At 42.7% G+C, this 21297-nt stretch overlaps 1 protein-coding gene across 1 annotated transcript in view; it reads left to right on the forward strand.

Moving 5' to 3' along the window:
• si:dkey-234i14.3 (fibulin-7-like) overlaps positions 1 to 21297 on the forward strand; it is a 41587-nt gene that overhangs the window by 212 nt on the left and 20078 nt on the right. Inside the window, exons 2-4 of the mRNA XM_062420709.1 lie at positions 7724 to 7873; positions 8889 to 9009; positions 9435 to 9553. Of these exons, the coding sequence (XP_062276693.1) occupies positions 7724 to 7873; positions 8889 to 9009; positions 9435 to 9553 (390 nt within the window). The remainder of the gene's footprint in view (positions 1 to 7723; positions 7874 to 8888; positions 9010 to 9434; positions 9554 to 21297) is intronic.

Raw genomic sequence — 21297 nt, forward strand, 5'->3', positions numbered from 1 at the left:
TGAGGTCGAAACAGAACTCCTGAAATACTTTTGAGAGTTTGTGCTTGTTTAAAAAATGATTTATTTTGCACATATTCTGACACTCTACTGGAATAAAAACATGATTTACAGTTAACCCTTTTACACACTGAATCAGGGGGGTCAAACGTGAGGCCTGTGGGCCAGAACTGGCCCGCCAAGGGGTCCAAATGCGGCCCACTTCTCTTCTTTCCTTCCTTGTTTTCTTCCCTCTTTCCTGCCTGTATTCTTTCCTTCCTTCCTTCCTTCCTTCCTTCTTCCTTCCTTCCTTGCCTGTCTTTTTTCTTTCTTTCCTTCCTTCCTTCCATCCTTCCTGTCTTGTTTTCCTCCCTTCTTTCCTTCCTTGATTGTGATTTATTATACAGCCCGTCCACATGTTAAAGGTAATAATGAAACCTACCATTCAGATAACATCATAATATAGTGCGAATGTTATTGTATTATCACACAATAAATGATTAGCGTAAAACCAAAAGAAAATATGAATGCAAAATACATTTATTACACTAATTATACCCAAGCCGGGTCAGAATATGAACATTATTTGAGGGTTTAAATCTTCTTATTTATCTTCTACTGGTCCGTTATGCAGCGCCTCAGTTCAGCCTCCGTCTATTAACAGGCCGTTTTAACTTCTGTCTACAAACTTTTGACTTTGGTGAAACTTACAACATCACCTTTAAAAGTTTTCCTGTGTAATTTAGTCCTTGTGTCCCTGATTAATGCTGGATCCTCACCGAGCTCCTGGATGTTTTTAAATGAGGCGAATTCTCAGCTGCTCAGAGGAGGTTTGGTGTCGTTAGTTTTGATTAGGAGACAGAAAAGGAGGCCGAAACCCATCTGGATCACAACCTGGTGAGTTAGATAAGAAAATACTGCAGAAAACACACAGAGAGAAAGAAAGGTGTATTATAAACTCAATGTAGTTAAAGTACTGCAGTATTATGAGTGATGTAGTATGCAGTATTACAGTAAAAGTACTGCAGTATTATGAGCGATGTAGTATGCAGTATTACAGTAAAAGTACTGCAGTATTATGAGTGATGTAGTATGCAGTATTACAGTAAAAGTACTGCAGTATTATGAGTGATGTAGTATGCAGTATTACAGTAAAAGTACTGCAGTATTATGGTGATGTAGTATGCAGTATTACAGTAAAAGTACTGCAGTATTATGAGTGATGTAGTATGCAGTATTACAGTAAAAGTACTGCAGTATTATGAGCGATGTAGTATGCAGTATTACAGTAAAAGTACTGCAGTATTATGAGCGATGTAGTATGCAGTATTACAGTAAAAGTACTGCAGTATTATGAGCGATGTAGTATGCAGTATTACAGTAAAAGTACTGCAGTATTATAGTGATGTAGTATGCAGTATTACAGTAAAAGTACTGCAGTATTATAGTGATGTAGTATGCAGTATTACAGTAAAAGTACCGCAGTATTATAGTGATGTAGTATGCAGTATTACAGTAAAGTACTGCAGTATTATGAGCGATGTAGTATGCAGTATTACAGTAAAAGTACTGCAGTATTATGAGTGATGTAGTATGCAGTATTACAGTAAAAGTACTGCAGTATTATAGTGATGTAGTATGCAGTATTACAGTAAAAGTACTGCAGTATTATAGTGATGTAGTATGCAGTATTACAGTAAAAGTACTGCAGTATTATAGTGATGTAGTATGCAGTATTACAGTAAAAGTACTGCAGTATTATAGTGATGTAGTATGCAGTATTACAGTAAAGTAGTGGTTTGGTCCTCTGACTGATATATTATTATTATGACATCATTAGATTATTAATAGTGAAGCATCAGTGTTAGAGCAGCATGTTACTGTTGTAGCTGCTGGAGGTGGAGCTAGTTTACACTACTTTATATACAGTTAGCTAGTTTAGTCCAGTGGTTCCCAACCTAGGGGTGGGGCCCCTCCAAAGGGTCAGCAGATAAATGTGAGGGGTGGTGAGATGATTAATAAAGGACCAGTATAAAGATAAATAAGAAGTTTTTAACTCCAAAGCATACAAATATATATCAGTAGAGTCCCAGGATGTAAATATAGATCTGAGCATCCAGTTTTCATCCATCTTATTGTCTTTCCAAGTTTTTACTCTTCAGATGGGTTTGAGTTCTCTACTCTGTGAAGAAGTCTCTGTATAAAGCAGACTTCTGAATTTGTGCCCAAAATACTCTCAGAGCTGTTTGTAATGAATCTCTCATAAGAAAAACTTGAGGTGAAATTGTGAAAAATGCTTAACCTTCGTGTCGTCCTCTCAGGTCAAATTGACCCGTCTGTTTTGACTGTTCCTTCTTTCCTTCCCTCCTTCTCTCTTTCTTTCCTTCCTCTCTCTTTCCTCCTTTCCTTCCTCCATCCCCCTTTCTTCCTTCCTCCCTTCCTTTGTTCCTCCCTCCCTCCTTCTCTCTTTCTTTCCTCCCCCTACCTTCCTCCTTTCCTCTGTCCTTCTTTCCTTCCCTCCTCCCTCCCTTCTTTCCTTCCTCCCTCCCTCCCTCCTTTCCTTCCTTCCTTCCTCCCTCCCTCCCTCCCTCCCTCCTTTCCTTCCCTCCTTCCTTCCTCCGTCCTTTCCTTCCGTCCTTCCTTCCTCCCTCCTTTCCTTCCTTCCTTCCTATCTCCTTTCCTTCCTTCCTCCCTCCTTTCCTTCCTTCTTCCTTTCCTTCCTTCTTCTTTCTTCCTCCCTTCCTTCCCTCCCTCGAGGACAACAGGAGGGTTAAATAACTAAAATAACACATCGACCGAGCGGCTGCCTGACTGTAAATCCTCGGCTCTGGCTCGCGCAGAGTTCTGCTCATCCCAGGTTTTAATCTTAAACTTCGTGTCGTCCTCCCGGTTCAAATTGAGCCCGTCTGTTTTGACTGTTCCTTCCTTCCTCCCTCTTTCTCTCTTTCTTTCCTTCCTCTCTTTCCTCCTTTCCTTCCTCCATCCCCCTTTCTTCCCTCCTCCCTCCCCCCTTCTCTCGTTCTTTCCTCCTCCTACCTTCCTCTCTTCCTCTTTTCCTTCCTTCCTCCCTCCCTCCTTCTTTCCTTCCTTCCTCCCTTCCTTCCTCCCTCCTCTTTCTTTCCTCCGTCCTTCCTTCCTTTTCTTCCTCCCTCCTTCTCTTTCTTTCCTCCGTCCTTCCTTCCTTCCTTTCTTCCTCCCTCCTTTCCTTCCTCCCTCCTTGCCTTTCCTTCCTTCTTCCTCCGTCCCTACCTTCCTCTCTCCTTTCCTTCCTTATTCCTTTCCTTCCTTTCTTCCTCCCTCCTTTCCTTCCTTCCTTCCCTCCTTCCTCCCTCCTTTCCTTCCTTCCTCTCTCCTTTCCTTCGTTCTTCCTTCCTCCCTCCTTTCCTTCTTCCTTACTCCCTCCATTCCTTCCTTCTTCCTTCCTCCCTCCCTCCCTCCCTTCCTTCCCGCTTCCTCCCTTCCTTCCTTGACTCGAGGACAACAGGACGGTTAAATAACTAAAATAACACATCAATGAATTATGGGATAAATTGTGTATTATGGAGCATTTTCTGACTCACACCAGATTAACTCCATCCTCCACATTGTCTCCGTTCAGACTGTGACCTCTGACCTTTCACCCTCAGTTTCTCACAACAGTGTCAATCTAAGAATTAAAGCTCATTTAAGCCTTTTCTGTCTTTCAGCGCCGCAGTAAGTGAATTACTGTGCCGGTTTTGTGCCGTGTGAACTGTTTCCCGGCAGTTCCCTCCACAGATCCTCGCGGTCCCGGCGGGGGGGGGGGGGTCGGTCGACCGAGCGGCTGCCTGACTGTAAATCCTCGGCTCTGGCTCGCGCAGAGTTGTGCTCATCCAGGTTTTAATCCGTCCAGCGGCGGGGCGGCGGTGGGATTTAGAGGACAGTTTTGGCTTTAGCTGCTTCACACAAACACCAACAGCAGAAATCACTGACTGAAATGTGAGTTTTAATGTGTTTGTAAAGCTGGATGAGGTGTATTTGAGGCATTTTTGTGTGTTTACAAGGATCCCTACTTCTACTACAATTAAAATCCAGTTTAGTTTAGTTATGTTGTCAGAAATATGTTTAATTGTTAAAAGAAAGACAAAAGCATGAAGTGTCTATGTGTGAATTTGATGGGCATTTTCTTGAATTTTGCATTTTAATCCTCAAAGAAGGAGTCAGATTTTGTTAGACGTAATTAAAACAACAAAATATGACTCTGAGTGTCTCCCCTGTTGCCATGAGTGACAAATAAGATCCAGATTTGTCTGTTCAATACAGCCAAAGAGAGGACTTGACTTTCATTTAGTGAAATGAAAGGAAATCCCCCATAACACCGTCTCCATTGTGATCTACTGTTCTTTCATTACTCATTTTCCTGCAGTAAACCAAAGATAATAAAACTGAACATATTTAAACAGAAGCTGAGATCGTGAGTAGCTTTTAGTGTGAATGTGTGTGTGTGTGTGTGTTCAGACGGAGGAAAAAACTACAACATCGGCTCCATTTTGCCAGATTTCTGACCAATGAGCGGAGTGACAGCTCCTACTAGAGCTAGACCCATATATCAGTCAGCTGATATTAACGGGCCTAACACAGATATATCAGCATATGTTGTCCGATATGAACCTTTTTTTTAAAAGTTATATATGCAGCACTTTATGTATATTGACTGGAGGAACTGAAATAGATGCATGTTATTTTAACTGTAAATCAGGCCAAAATATTCCAGTAGAGCTCCAGAATATAAATATAAATCACTGCAGGCATTTACTACAGCATTAACATCAGTCTTATCAACACCCTCCTCCTCCTCCTCCTCCTCCTCTTCCTCCTCCTCCTCCTCCTCTTCCTCCTCAGGCTATACCACCTGAGCCACAGACAGACATGCGGACTCACCTGTCAACAGCGGCACTTCCTCTCTTGGTTGTCGTGGTGCGACCGGCTCTCAGCTCGCCGTTCATCCCGGCGTCTAGATGAAAAAAAAAAAAACACAAAACCATCAGATCATGTTAGCAGCTGTGACGCCGAGTGTCTCACCCCGCCTGACCCGAGGGAGACAGCGATGAAGGTGGACAGGTAACACAGCCTGACCCTGCTGCAGGCACACACACACACACACACACACACACACACACACAGACACACACACAGACAAACAAACAAACTCCCATGTACACCACTGTGGTTTATGACTCACAACCCCCCCCACACACACACATACACCCAGCAGGCTCAGCCGGCCACCCTAACGAGAGGCCTGAGTCTCTAATTGGCCTCCATCTGTCAGACTGAAATTAATTTCCTTTCACATTCATGTTGCTCCCAATAACAAACACACACCTGACTGTCCGCCTGAGAGACTTAATGATGATTAACAGTGTAAAAAACAAACTAATCTCACCACTCAAATACTTCACTCAATCACTTTCTCTACAAATAAAGAACTCTGCTGATGCCGACTGTGCTTTAACCCTCCTGTCGTCCTCCCGTCTCTTTTGACTGTTCCTTCTTTCTTTCCTTCCTCCCTCTTTCTTTAATTTTTCCTTCTTTCTTCCCCTCCTTCCCTCTTTCTTTGCTCCTTCCTTCTCTCCTTACTTCCTTCCTCTTTTCCTCCCTCCGTCCCTCCTTTCCTTCCTCCCCTCCTTCCTTCATTCCTCTTTTCCTCCCTCCTTACTCCTTTCGTTCCTCATTCCTTCCTTCCTTCTTTCTTCCCTTCCTCCTGTCCTTCCTTCCTCCCTCCTTACTCCTTTCCTTCCTTCCTTTCTCCCCTCCTTACTTCCTTTCTCTTTTCCTCCCTCATTACTCCTTTCCTTCCTTCCTTCCTCATTCCTTCCTTCCTTCCCTTCCTCCTGTCCTTCCTTCCTCCTTTCCTCACTTCCTTCCTTCCTTCCTCCCTTCCTTCTCTCCTTACTTCCTTTCTTTACCTCCCTCCCTCCCTCCTTACTCCTTTCTTTCCTTCCTTCCTCCATTCCTCTTTTCCTCCCTCCTTACTCCTTTCGTTCCTCATTCCTTCCTTCCTTCTTTCTTCCCTTCCTCCTTTCCTCACTTCCTTCCTTCCTCCCTTCCTTCTCTCCTTACTTCCTTCCTCTTTTCCTCCCTCCCTCCATCCTTACTCCTTTCCTTCCTTCCTTCCTCCTGTCCTTCCTTCTTCCCTTCTTCCCTTCCTTCCTTGACCTGAGGACAACAGGAGGGTTAATTTGCATCTATGCTGCGTATTTTACCTCCAACCATCACTTCTTCTTCTTCTTCTTCTTCTGGTTTTACACTGTGTACATTCTGAGGTTCATTGATCAGCTGCAGAGGCAAGCCGTATTGATCAGCAGAGGATTGTGGGAACTTGTCCTCTGATTAACTCCAACAAAACAAAACTGTCTTCTTTCTCCACTCATGTGAAGAATATCCAATCTTTCTGTCACGATTAGCTCTATTTCATCTATTTTCTGTTGTAGTTTATTGTTGGATCACTGGTCTGGATCTTTCTCAGTCTGTTCTCGTGTTCCTGGGAAACGTCATCAGTCGAGACTCAATTCAAAGCTCACCATTTATTTAGCCAAAAATCAATCCGAATTATCAAAAAGTGTGTTTTTCTCCACTCCGATTTTTACCCAGGTGGATTTGTGAGCTGACAATTATCTCAGCAGGCGGACGATGGCGGTGATGGACACGAGCCAAAAAAACTCTCCTCTAATCATTTGTTATTGTGTCCAAAAGTTTAGATCTGAGGTGTTGTTTTAAGGTCACAAACAGAAATTATCGAAAATAATGTTTATGTTAAGACCTGCTTGCTCCTCCTCTAAGATCATCTTGGGGTAAACTTCTTAAATTGAAGTCGTTGGTAATTTACTGGTGGCTCTGATGTCGCTGCAGCATTTGAAACAATATATTATATATTATATTAAGGATGATCTTAATCTGATATGTAAAGGTAATTTATTTATTTGCCACACATACAGTTGTACAGTGAGATTCAGTCTCTGCATTTGAACCCATCCTGAGTATTAGGAGCAGTAGGCAGACACTATGCAGCAGCCTGGGGAACATCTCCAGCTCTGTGTTACTGCCTGTGATGCAGGATTAACAGAACATACATGTTTTTTGACAATGAGAGGAAACTGGAACACCCAGAGGAAACCCATGAGCCAAGACCTTCTTGCTGTGAGGCAACAGCGCCAACCACTAAGCCAACAAGCCACCATACTGCCAAGCTGCCAAAGTGCTTAGTCTGAAGGTAAGCTTGGTCCACCACTTCGGCCCAAGCTAGTGCTGCACGATCAATCTAATCACAATCACAAGGGGCGGCTGTGGCTCAGGAGGTAGAGCGGTCGTCCTCCAATTGGAAGTTTGGCGGTTCGATTCCAGTCTCCTCCAGTCCACATGTCGATGTGTCCTTGGGCAAGACACTTAACCCCAAATTGCTCCCGTTGCTGTGCCAACGGTGTATGAATGTATATAAATGATTAGCTTCCTCTGATGAGCAGGTTGGCACCCTGCGTGGTAGCTCCTGCCATCAGTGTATGAATGTGTGTGTGTGTGTGTGTAGAGTAAAGTGCTTTGAGTGGTCGTAAAGACTAGGAAGGCGCTATATAAGTACAGTCCATTCACCAATGTGCAATTATATAACCGCAAAGAGACACATTTAAATCCAATTTAAATGTGCACATGAAAACATTTGGCCATCTACTTCACACACTGCTCTCAGTCTCTGTGTAGTCAGTGAATGGTCACATGACTTGCCGGTGTGCAGATCACGGACCAGGTGGAAATGGTCTGTGACCAGGTGGATGGTAACGAGCAGCCAGCGATGAACTGGTGGCCAAAAAAACACAAAAAACCTGCAACCTCTGTTGTATGGAGATATTTTGGACTCAAGCTCAGCGACATTCTGCAGGAAGAGGTACTCTGTAAAACATCGCAAATGAAAGTCTCTACGTCACGCAGCAACACAACTAATTTATATCAGCACCTTTAACAGCACAAAGAAACATATGAATGCATCGCAGAGAAAGTGCTAACTAATAAAAGGACAACTTAATGCTGAGGCCTGGAAACAAAACAAAACACAAGACAACTCCATAACGTACTGCTTGGCAAAAGACATGATCAACTTCTGTAAAAACACAGACTGTCATTATGGTTGGGGAGTTATTAACCTTTAATTCTTCTGCAGTCTCAACTCAGGACGAGCACAGTGAGGAATGGAGGACACTACTCACTTAGCCAATGTGACATGAATAGCCTCTTAGCTGCTAATGTGAAGTGTGGCAATACTGAGGTCAAAGGTCATGTCCATGTATCATATGATAAGTCCATATATACACATGATGATGCTGATAATTACGTTATTGCACGATAAGTTGATAATTACTCTGACAGGCCTATTGATGATCCCTTGATGCTTCCTCATGCACCACAAAGAGATTTGTGTTCTTTAGTTAAATGTCCCGAAAACGATTGGATGGACTGGCACATTTAGTCGTGTTCCTCAGAGGATGCATTGTAAAAACTTTGATGAACTCGTCTTTTTCATCTAGAGCCATCGTTATATCAGATTTCTTTGGTTCATGACTGTACTTTGCAGCTGTACTTTGTGATCAATGCTAATTAGTAAATGTCAGTAGGATTATATTCTCGGGGATCATGAATGTCCTGATAGTTGTTGAGATATTTCAACACTGCCCCTTCTATATAGGAGTATAATAAGCGTTTTCTGCTGATCACAAAGTAATGATTTTGTGAAATGAACATAAAAGTTTTGTTGAGCTCCTACTAATCACAAAACAACCCCCTCTCCTGGTGTCCACTCAAGCTCTCCACAGCCCGTTTTGCTCCATCTTTTTAATCAGAGTTGAAGCGTTCAGTCGCCATTTGGATGTTGTAATTGAAAGCTGAGAGCAGTCTGTCTCTCCAAGACCTCCATCAGCGTTCGGGCCGCCGCTCAGAAGACCCCCCGCGTGTCAAACCGTGTTCGGCAAAGCAACAGCTGGCCCTTCGCCTCCCATCATCCACCTCTCCCCACCCGCAGCGATGACAGTCAGTGGCGGGGTTGTTTGTGGCTGCCTCGCCAGCTGCAGCTTGTAGGACATTAGTCTTTTAGTGCGAGGTTTATGAGCGCCGTCACTCACCATCTGTTAACTGCCGGGGTGCCTTTAATCACCCCCCTCCCGAGATCGATAAGGCTGCCAGGTCGCCGCGACGCCCGCAGCGTGCTGAACGGGTGATTGTGCATCCTCGACTGAGTGATTGCAGCTATTTGCTTGCTTATTGCTTTGCATTGTTTGGACGACACATCAGCTTCAGAGACAGAGAAAGAAAGAGAGAGAGAGAGAGAGAGAGAGAGAGAGAGAGAGAGGTAGGGAAAGATGAAGAGGTTGGGAGAAGAGGAAAATGAGAGAGGAGGGAAGGAAAAGAGAGTGATGACAGGACAATTTCACACCCTCATGGTTATTGGTTTTCAGGGACAGGCTATTCAAAGTTTGGCAGGATGTGTGGAGCAGAGCAGAGGCCGGCTGCCGGTATTCGGAAGAGGCCACGACGAGCACAGTCCATCTATCTGACATCTATCTGTGCTTGTCAGGTAATATGTGTTTGTAGCGCAGGGACAATGATTATGTGTCCGCCTCCGTCACATTTGTCTCTGTTTTGACGCACAGAAAAGTTCAGAGTGACTGAACCGTTTGGAGATTGTCATCATCTGGTCCGAATCAAGCGTCAACAGTCAGCACAAAAGGCTAAAAGGTTTGTTTTTGTTGCTCCGTGTTGCAGCATTTGAAAAAAAAAAAAACAACAACCAACAAACAAACTGACAGCAACATTTGAAGCTTCAGGAAGGGGAATCAGGGACAGATCAGTGTGGTTGCACTCAAACGCTAACAGAAAGAAAATAAGCCAAATCTACATCCGAATGTAGCGCAAATTTTAACCAAATTGCCAGAAAATGGGCACGACTGTGATGTGAATATTAGGATTTGGTTCATCAAGATACAACAGTTGGTGGCGCTCAAGAATAGATGGCTGGTAGCTCTAGTTGTAGATGTGTATCCATGGTAATCGGATGCTCTTGGATAAGGGGGATCAGTCTATGACAGGCGGGGAGTTCTGGTCCTCTGAAATGACGCCAACGCGGAAGTAACTCAAAACTGCATTCTATCAAAAGGCCACCAGGGGGTGACCGTTTTGGTGTCAAAAGGACTTCCGTCTCTATACAAGTCAATGGAGAATTCACCAACTTCTCACTTGATTTCTAACCTCAGTAAACGTTTTCAAAATGTGTTTATGGTCTCAATCGCTAGTTTAAAGCCTTCTTCAATGCAGTATGATGTTCATTTGGGACATTTTGGCCTCCCTGATTTTATATGTGACGATAAAGCAGGGTATGCATTAGGGCGTGGCTACGTCGTGATTGACAGGTTGATTGGTTCACAGGTTCAGGAGGGCGCCTCATGCCCCTCCTGATGCCCATATAAGTAGAATCCGTGTTTTTATTTTTCCCAGCATGCACCTGAAATTCTCAAAATGGCGCAGCTCAGATCCGATACTACTTCCGAGCAGCAGTCCACAAACCAATGGGTGACGTCACGGATGTTACGTCTATTTCTTAAACACAGTCTATGGTTTCAACCTAACGCAGAGGACTTAGTATGTTAGTTGGTGGTGCTCATTCTCCACTTGGTGCCATTAAACCATTGCAGAAGAAGAAGAGGATAAACTGAGATGAAGGCTGTGTCCTCTGTCTGAACTATACCAACCATGGATGTATTATAAGAGCTGGATGCTGGACCAAAAATAGCATCCAGTCAGTCCTGTGAGATTTGCTTGACTGGCACATACTCCAAAAAAGTTTATAGCTTCCAGGGTTAGCTTTCATTTTATGCGGCCCACTCATGGATGTATGTTTAGTAGTGACTGATAGAAAAGCTAGTTAAAGGTTAAAGTGGAGAGAGAAGTTTTTAGCTTTCTTTAAAAAATAATGAGCGAGCTGGTTTCTGTAGTTAGTTTGTTTTCCTATAATGTATTGTCATTTATATCTTATTATAGATTGTTTTACTGTATCAACACTAACAGAAGTTTTGTTATGGAAGATTTGCATAGAAATTAAATTAAATATTTTATTTAAAAAAGCGTGACTATTATTATTAAAGGTAAATATTTAGAGGCTATTTGCATTTATTTATCATGTTCTATTGCCAGTGAGTGAATGGGTATTACTGTAACTATCACAGTGTGTATATCAGCGTGTAGCCTGATGTTTATCAGATCAAACCTGGACAGAAACTTTACATGTCTCCTGTTAAAGTCACCAAACAACCATCACAACCAACACAACAACATAAACGGTGCTATCCTGCTAGAAACACCTGCAGATACAGTATTAGCTCTGCAGCTAATGAGACAGCTACCTGCCACCATAAAACACAACACACTTCACAATAAAACACCTCATTATTAACCAGCCACAAACTCAGTTCACACAGTTTAAATATTATTTCATCATTAAAACAACAGAAAATAAACAGCAGAACATAACTCACCCTTTAGTTCTGTTGTCAGTGTAAAGGTGGTAATAAACACACACGTTTGTTAGTGTGTTTGTGTGTGCGCGTGCAGCAGCAGCAGCCGCGAGGACTGGAGAGGCTGTAGTAGTCTCGCGCTACGAGCGTACAAGTGCACGCGCACGTCGTGTCGGCACAGGTCAATCAATCAATCGATCAAACTTTATTCATACAGAAGCTTAATTAAGGTTACTGTAGGTCAAAGTGCTTCACAGCTGATAATAAGACAGAAGAAGTGACAACAGAAAGAAAAGGAACAATAAAAACAAAGACAACAGAAAATAAGAATGATAAAAATGTGAGAAATTAGAACATTTAAATAAGATAAGTTTAAAAAATAATAATAAAATAGATGAAATAATTAAATAAAAGGTAAAATAAGAGATTATGAGAGAAAGGGTTTATTAAAAATTAGAGTAAAGAAACTAGGTAACAAAAAAGATTCAAAAAAAGACAAAAGAAAAGTAAAATGAAATAAAAGATTAATAAGTTTAATAAAAGCAGGTGTTGCCATTGAGAAGGAATTTCTAATGTCTAAGTTATAGCAGAATCTCTGATGTTGTTATATAATATTAATAATTTTTCCAGTTTGTCTTTATAGGACTGATCTGACACTGTTAATATAAATATTAAATATCCATTATCACAGTTGTTAAGAAAAAAGTTCCAATCTTTAAAAATTATATCAAGAAAGAAACCATTGAAAATTATAATAATCATCTTTTAAGTAGCTTAAATTAAACCTGAATGCTTCTAGATAACTTTGATTTAATTGCTTTGTATTTCTTCTCTCATCTAACTGTAAGTGTGACACTTCGATGGATCCAACTCTGACTTCAACAGATCGTCTGAGCTCAGCTGTGTCATGTACTGTATGTTGTATTTTTGGGGGAATGACAGGATGTCCTATTAATATCCACACTTCTGTGGTCTTAATGGGAATTTTGGCACTGTGACACCAGAAATACGTCACTTGACTTCTTGCAAATACTAAAAGTGTGGGTGCTGGAACAGACCCGACGTTATTAACAGAGCAGCAGTCAAAGCTCAAACCATGGAAAACATGATGATAATATGACATTTCTGTTCTGTTCATCAGGGAAAGAGAAAAAAAACACCACAAATGAAGTCTTCAGGGAGGCTAAAACTCATAATTTGTCTTATAGAGAAAATCACAAAAAGCAGAATATGTCCCCTTTTTAAAAGAAACAGTGAAGAGCTCATCATTCAGACCATCTGGATAATCACTGCGGTGATTACACATCCATTTAGTTTCCTGTTGCAGAAGTCTTTTCATCTCCTCCACATCCTGCTTTCATTATTTTCTGCCTGTCTTTTCATTCACGTTATGTCCTCTTAATAAACTTTCTGATGTTCAATTTGTCAAATGTTCCACAGTAACAAAGAAAAACTCAGATTCTTAAGTTAACCTTTGTGTCGCCGTTCTTTCCTCCCTTCTTTCCTTCCTCCACCCCTTCCTTCCTTCCTTCTGTCCTTCCTTCCTCCTTCCCTACTTCCTTCCTTCCATCCTTCCTTCATTCCTTCCTTCCTTCCTCGCTTCCTTCTTTCCTCCCCTCCCTCCTTCTCTCTTTCTTTCTTCCCCATTACCTTCCTTCTTTCCTCTGTCCTTCTTTTCTTCCTTCCTCCCTTCCTCTTTTCCTTTCTCCCTCCCTCCTACCTTCCTTCTTTCTTTCCTCCCTCCCTCCTTCCTTCCTTCTTTCTTCCTTCCTTCCTTCCTTCTTCCTTTCTCCCTTGCTTCCTCCCTCCCTCCCTCATTTCCTTCTTTCTTCCTTCATCCCTTCCTTCCTCCCTCCCTCCTTTCCTTCCTTCCTTCCTTCCTCCCTCCTTTCATTCCTTCTTCCTCCCTCCCTTCCCTTCTTCCTCCCTTATTGATATTAAGTAGCTTGAAATGGAAATACTCAAATAAAGTACAATTCCCAAAAAAATGAATAACTGTACTTATTAGTTATATTCCACCACTGTCTCACAGTAACCTGATTCACAGAGAATCACCTTCAGTTCACATTTAGAAACCTCAAACTCGCCTCATCACCAGGTGAAAACATCCCATACTCATCACTCATGATGCCTTCACTGACTTCAGGTTTCAGCACATTAACAACACACTCAAGCAAAATGAACACCAAGCAGAGAAGTAACAACACATTATGTTCACCAGCTGAGAAACTCAAAATGAGACACTTTCCTTCTTCGATTCTATATTTCAGTAAACGAAATAAGTGTCACGTCATCCACTGATGCATAGAAACCACAGACTGTATATAAGTAATGGACGTAACATCCTTGACGTCACCCATTGGTTTGTGGACTGCTGCTTGGAAGCCAACAGTATCGGATCTGAGCAGCGCCATCTTGAACATTTCAGGTGCATGCTGGGAAAAATAAAAACAAACGGATTCTACTTATATGTGCATCAGGAGGAGCATGAGGCGCCCTCTCTGAACCTGTGAACCAATCAACCTGTCAATCACGACGTAGCCACGCCCTAATGCATACCCTGCTTTATCGTCACATATAAAATCAGGGAGGCCAAAATGTCCCAAATGAACATCATACTGCATTGAAGAAGGCTTTAAACTAGCGATTGAGACCATAAACACATTTTGAAAACGTTTACTGAGGTTAGAAATCAAGTGAGAAGTTGGTGAATTCTCCATTGACTTGTATAGAGACGGAAGTCCTTTTGACACCAAAACGGTCGCCCCCTGGTGGCCTTTTGATAGAATGCAGTTTTAAGTTACTTTCGCGTTGGCCTCATTTCAGAGGACCGGAGCTCCCTGCCTGATAAAAACACTACACTGGTATACAGCAGCTTATTGAGGAGGTTGTTTAGCTCATTCATCAGGCAAAGCAGCTTCTATAAGGCTTTTGTTAGAGCTGTGATGATTAAGCAGTTAACTATTACATTCATCTCCAGACTATTCTGTCAGTCGATTCACAGTTTTGAGTCATTTCTGGCTGCAGAAACCTGACCTTTAAACATGAATGTCACTGATTCACTTCAACTCAATTAAATCATTTGACATTTGCCAAAGCACAGCTAGGAAAAGACAAAGTGAGGGAATTATATTAAACCAAAAATAATAATGTGAATAACAGTATTAGTTAATAGAGTAATGAGAGATAACAATGCAAGACAAACTAAAACAATGCTTTAAGTTTTAGCCTTCGTGTCGTCCTCCCGGGTCAAATTGACCCCGTCTGTTTTGACTGTTCCTTCTTTCCTCCCTTCCTTCCGTCTGTCCTCCCTCCCTCCTTCTCTCTTTCAGCCCTTCCTTCTTTCCCTCCATCCCCCTTTCTTCCTTCCTTCTGTCCTTCCTCCCTCCCTCCTTCTTTCCTTCCCTCCTTCCTTCCTTTTTTCCTTCCTTCCTCCCTCCCTCCTTCTTGCCTTCCTCCCTTCCTTCTTTCCTTCCTTCCTCCCTTCCTCTTTTCCTTTCTCCCTCCTTCTTTCCTTCCTCCCTTCCTTCTTTCCTTCCTTCCTCCCTTCCTCTTTTCCTTTCTCCCTCCCTCTTTCCTTTTTTCCTCCCTCCGTCCTACCTTCCTTCCTTCCCTCATTCCTTCTTTCCTTCCTTCCTTCTTCCTCCCTTCCTTCTTTCCTCCTTTCTTTCCTTCTTCCATCCTTCCTTCTTTCCTCCCTCCTTTCCTTCCTCCCTCCCCTCCTTCCTCCTTTCCTTCCTTCCTCCCTCCCTCCCTTCCTCCCTCCTTTCCTCCCTTCCTCCCTCCCTTCCTTCCTTGACTGGAGGACAACAGGAGTGTTGATCTACTGATAATAAATTAAAGAGATAATGTATAAAGGGATAATATAAGATATCCATTCGTCTATAAATAACAGAAAAAGCAGTAAAAAGGGAGATGGTGGCTGTACAATAAGCAGAATATTAGAAGTGCATTTATAAAGGTTGTCTCTTTGGTGCCTTCAAATGTTTGGAAAGAATTCCTCCCTGATATTTCTATAAGTGTTGTCATAGTGTTAGAAAGGTGCACAGTCTGCTCCTGCCTGCGTCTGACCTTTCCCATCGCCAGACTGTGTTCACTCAGTCTATAATATCATTCCACTAAGTGATGTATTGTTCTTTTTTTTTCCTTTGTTATAATTTGGTTAGGTTTAATCTTCTGAGTGATAGTGTAATTGCTCGGAGGCTGGCTTTGGGTTTTTTATTTTTTGTGATGTCAGATGTTGAAAGGTCAGCCAGCCTCAAGACCAGCTGACTAAGAGGAGGACTCCTTTCTATGTTATGTTGTCACGCAAGGGTTTTATAATAGTTACAGGCAGGGTCGCTCTTTTTAATGTGGCTTCAGAATTTGACAGATCTTTTTTTGAATACTTAAAGCGATGGTTCGGCGTAATTTCGACCTAGGGTCATATGCACCATGAGGTCTATCTAATCACCGCCTCAGCCCTTTTTTTTCGTTAGAGCCATCAGCCGACTGTGTATCGCCAGTGTATCTCGTAAATGACTCCACTAATAATGCCTGGGTTGTTATCAAACTTCTACAGTAGTACAAAATAGGGTCTTTACTCATAAATCGATGCATTGGAAAGTTTGTAAGTACACCAGGAGTTTATTAAAATAAACACTTACCTGATGGCTTTTACTCTGCTGTTACTGCTAAAGCTGTAAACATCGTCGAAATTTCAATCCCGCACAGCACATCTAGAGATCTGTGCGGGATTTCGACTTGATTGCCAGAAATATGTTTATGTCTTTATGTCTACATTTGTGAATTGGACTTGACCCGATTTTGCAAACTGTTCATTCATTGGATGAGCTCTTTTCTCCCTTTCCCAGCAGGCCGTGCTCCGTTCCACATTTTAAGAACAAACAAGGAAAATAATATATTGCAGTTATAATTTTTAAATATGCAACCATGGAAGTTGTAGAATACTGAAATAGGAGTTGATATAAGTTGCAAAATTGGAAATGATAAGAAAGAACTGGACCACAAGAGGGACCATGACTGAAAAATGCACAGCAAGAAAGCGTTATAAATACATTATGGATTATATTGTAATGATATATATTATGTGATCTTATTTTTGACCTCGGTATTTGAAAAATCCTGGCTACGGCCTTGTTCACGACGGCATTGAGGCAGCAGCATACATTTGGTGTCGAGTTGACGCAGTACTATCTGAGAGAGACTCAGTAAACCCATGAATGCCTGGTTCGGATCACCTGAGACACTTGTTAATACAAGGCGTTAACAACAAAGTTTTGCCACTTTTTGCTTGTAGAAAAGCCTTTTTTCTCGAGTCGATTACTAACACAATAGCTGCTTTTAGGACTGGGACTGTCTGGTCTAATGGGACCATCTGTGTGGCTGCTGGACTCTGGATGCTCCGGTTGAAGAGGAGATTATCCTGTTGGGTGTTGATTGTGGTCATGCTAGTGGCTCAGCCTCAGTGAGGAAGGTCTGACCTGTTCTTTCAGACCATCCACTGATCTGTCGCCTCTTCTTGAGTTCCTCTGTCAGAGCAATCTTGAATCTTGTGGTTTCCTCTCTCTCTCCTGTGACTCCTGTAGTTTATCTCTTTCACCTGCTTCTGACAGTACAACAAACTCTCTCTCCTCCGGCTCTCTCTTCCTCTCGCTGTATCTCTCTCACTTGTTCTGTCAGGGTGAACAGGTCTTGTGGCTTTCTCTGTCTCTGAGTAATTATTTTTGATGGCTTGTCTGTGCTGCTCTTTTCTCATCTGTTCCATGTGCTGTCGTTGCTGTTGTTGTTGTTGTTGTTGTTGTTGTTGTACGAGCTTTGCTGAGTTTTTTTGTCGATCTAATTCAGGATTATTTCCCTGAGCTGCACCAGTTCCTCTTCTTCTAAAAGGATGAATTGCTCCTTCAGGTCTGTATAGGAGGTTTGATGTCAAGGGGGGGATCAAAGTCTGCTTTTTCATTAAGGTGCTCCTCCTCAGCCGGGATGCAAGAGATAGTTGGAGGATTTGTATCACCGGCATGAGGAGAGGTGTTTTTCTCTCTCTACCAGATATTTAAATGCCTGGAAACTGTCCTGAAAAGGCTCGAGATACCTCTGAACAATGACTTTACCACTTCTATAAACACTGACAGTTGTTATGCTGCTTTTCTGTTTACCTCAGAAGTTGGAAGTCGGAGCAGGGAATCATGTCTCACCTGAGTTTTAATCATTCCAATTTAGAAATTAGAAATCCAGTTCTAGCCAGGTTGATCATGATAGCAATACCAGTTAATAAAAATACATTACGCTGTATTTTGCACATACAATCACCGTAGCAACCAGTCCAAAGATAGAAGTTGGACAGCGCTGTGTGTACGATTGATTTAATGAGACACAAATTAGACAGAAGTGCTAATAAACAGGATATTATAATGTATGGTTTTATTGTTCCAATTGTCTTTGATTCTGTAAAGCGTCTTAAGAGTATTATTATTATTAGTAGTAGTAGTAGTAGTATTAACTTTCACACTGTTGATGTGACTGGGAAATTGCGACTTCTGAGGCACAAATGGAACGCCCCATTATTATGCTGTTAGACTCCTCCGGGTCCTTGATCTCTAACTTCCAGGACTCCTTGTTGCCCCTTTTTTTCCCACTGAGTTGTGATGGTTTCAGGTCCGTCAGTGTAGAAAATGAATTTAATAATATCTCCACTTTTAACCCTCCTGTTGTCCTCGAGTCAAGGAAGGAAGGAAGGAAGAAGGAAGGAAAGGAGGGACGAAGGGAGGAAGAAGGAAGGAAAGGAGGGAGGAAGGGAGGAAGAAGGAAGGAAGGGAGGGAGGACGAAGGAAGGAAAGGAAAGGAGGGAGGAAGGAAGGAAGGAAAGGAGGGAGGAAGGAAGGGAGGAAGGAAAAAGGATGGAAAGGACGGAATGGAGGAAAAGAAAGAAGGAAGGGAGGAAGGAAAGGAAAGAAGGAACAGTCAAAACAAACGGGAAAATAAGGAAGGAAGGTAGTAGGGAGAGAGAAAGGAAAAGAGGAAGGGAGGAAGGAAGGAAAGAAGGACAGAGGAAAGAAGGAAGGGAGGAAGGTAGGGGGAGGAAAGAAAGAGAGAAGGAGGGAAGGAAAGAAGGAAGGAAGGAATGAAGGGAGGAAAGAGAGAGGAAGGAAAGAATGAGGGAGGAAGGAAGGAAGCAAGGTAGCAAGGAATGAAGGAAGGAAGGAAGGAAGGACGGAAAGAAGGAAAGAAGGAACAGTCAAAACAAACGGGATCTCCCACATGTCTCCCTCATCACGTAGATGTGTTAGCAGCCCGACTCCTGAGATCAACGTCCGTCGTGTCCCCGGGGGAGAAAATGATCCGATAAACTGATCTGTGCTGATTCACCGCTGGCTCTACTGGCTCTGCAGCAGTTTGATTTATGACCTAATTCCTTTTGTAAGATTAATGTTGGTCTAACAGTTGTAGCTGCCACATTAGTTTGCCTGAATGTAAAGTGAAGCTTCATGTTTTTACTGCACAGAACAACAGCTCTGCCTCTGGGCCTCTATATGTACAGTTACCACCTGCTTTACATATATATATAAACATATTAAAATAAACAAATCAGTTAATATTAAAGTTTGTTTTATTCTATTAACTAAGAGACTAAATTATTAAGACTGAATACCTTAATGTACTGCCTCTCTCTGTCTATTGTCTCATACACAGTCCAGCCATAAATACTAGTTTTTACCTTAAGAAGCAATAATAAGAAAATCTATTGATTCCAGCTTCTATATTTTCTGGTTTCTTTTTTCCTTTATCCTTCACTTCCTTCCTTCCTTCCTTCTTCCTCCCTCCCTCCTTCCTCCCTTCCTCCTTTCCTTCCTTCTTCCTCCCTTCCTTCCTTCCTTGACTCGAGGACAACAGGAGGGGTTAAAGTAAATTAAGTCTTAGTATTTAACCGATAATGTGGCGTCCAGATCAGCAGATTGAGTCGCCTTCCACTGCTGTCAATCAAACGCAGACACCGACACGCCCCCTCCTCCCCCTCCCCCCTCCTCCCCTCCTCCTCCATCCAGCTGCTGTCAATCAAACGCAGACACCGACACGCCCCCTCCACCCCTCCCCCTCCTCCTCCATCCAGCTGCTGTCAATCAAACGCAGACAACGACACGCCCCCTCCACCCCTCCCCCTCCTCCCCCTCCTCCCCCTCCTCCATCCAGCTGCTGTCAATCAAACGCAGACACCGACACGCCCCCCCTCCCCCCTCATCCCCCTCCTCCTCCTCCAGCTGCTGTCAATCAAACACACATCAACACACCCGCCAGCTGTCTGTTTGAGACAAAAATAAAAACCTCTCTGACCTTTTTTTCTTCACTCTAATTAACAATCATGTTCAGTCTGAACTGCTTTTGGTTTTATCTGCACCTGAGTCACGGAACAAGTCTGCTCCAATCTGTGCTGAGAGAGGAGCAAAAAACTGCATCACGATAAATAAATATAAAGAAATAAAGTCTTAGTTAAGATGATATTTGCAGGGTTTGAAGTGTTAGGCTGCTGTTTGGTTTATAGGAAGGATTCTGATTGGCTGTCAATGTTTCTCTGAAAGTGACCCAACGTTATCATCCTCCATTGTTGATGTTGTTATAGTTGTGGTGTGAACTCCTCCATCCATTAGAGTTACAACCATTTTTAAAAGCTTTATATTTATAGTTACAGATTTAAAAGAGGAGGACGACCGGTTATGTGAATTGTGTGAAGTTGGAGACGTTGAAAATGAATCACGTCAGGACTCCACAGATTAAACATTGATCTCATGTAATATTATCAGATGCACAACAACGGACAAAAGTTTAACCCTTGTGTCGTCCTCTCGGGTCAAATTGACCCCGTCTGTTTTGACTGTTCCTTTCTTTCCTCCCTTCCTACCTTCCGTCTGTCCTTCCTCCCTCCGTCCTTCTCTCTTTTCTTTCCTCCCTTCCTTCCTTCCTTCCTTCCTCCCTTCCTTCTTCCTTCCTTCCTCCCTCCCTCCCTCCTTCTCTTTCTTTCCTTCTTCTCTCTTTCCATCCTCCATCCCCCTTTCTTCCTTCCTCCCTCCCTCCCTCCCTCCTTCTTTCATTCCCTCCTTCCTTCCTTCCTTCCTTTCCTTCCTCCCTTTCTTCCTCCCTTCATTCCTCCCTCCTTCTCTCTTTCTTTCCTCCCCCTACCTTTCTCCCTTCCTTCTTTCCTTCCTTCCTCTTTTCCTTTCTCCCTCCTACCTTCCTCCCTTCCTTCCTCCCTCCTTTCCTCCCTTCCTTCCTTCCTTCCTTCCTTCCTTCCTTCCTCCTTTCCTTCTTCCTTCCTTCCATCCGTCCTTCCTTCCTTCCTTGACTCGAGGACAACAGGAGGGTTAAAGAAATAAAAATACGGTGCTAAAATGATAAATATTAGCCTCTAACTTCAGCTTCCAGCTCATCACCAGTGAGCCAAGTTCAAGGTTTTATGTTTATTCATTCATAAAATGATGGAAATGTCAGCGCACACATCCTCATCATCCACGGTCACAATATCAGTAACACATCCCCCCCCAAAAAAAGAGGCCTGCTAACATTTTGAAGCAGGAGCTGTGATCACCGGCGTGTGAAGAAATGTTCCTGAAACTGTTTTTCACTGCAGGAGGAACGAATGCATCTGGAAAGCAGATCTGACAACTAACCCGCAGGACTAAACGCTTGTTGACTGAACGTCATGTCGTATTGAACTTATTATGTCAGGTTCGCTTAGCTCGGTAGGAAGGAAGGGAGGAAGGAAGGGAGGAGGAGGAAGGAAGGGAGGAAGGAAGAAAGGGAGGGAGGAAGGAAGTGAGGA

Source organism: Scomber scombrus, chromosome 6 (genome assembly GCF_963691925.1).
Source record: "Scomber scombrus chromosome 6, fScoSco1.1, whole genome shotgun sequence".
Classification (NCBI taxonomy): Eukaryota; Metazoa; Chordata; class Actinopteri; order Scombriformes; family Scombridae; genus Scomber; species Scomber scombrus.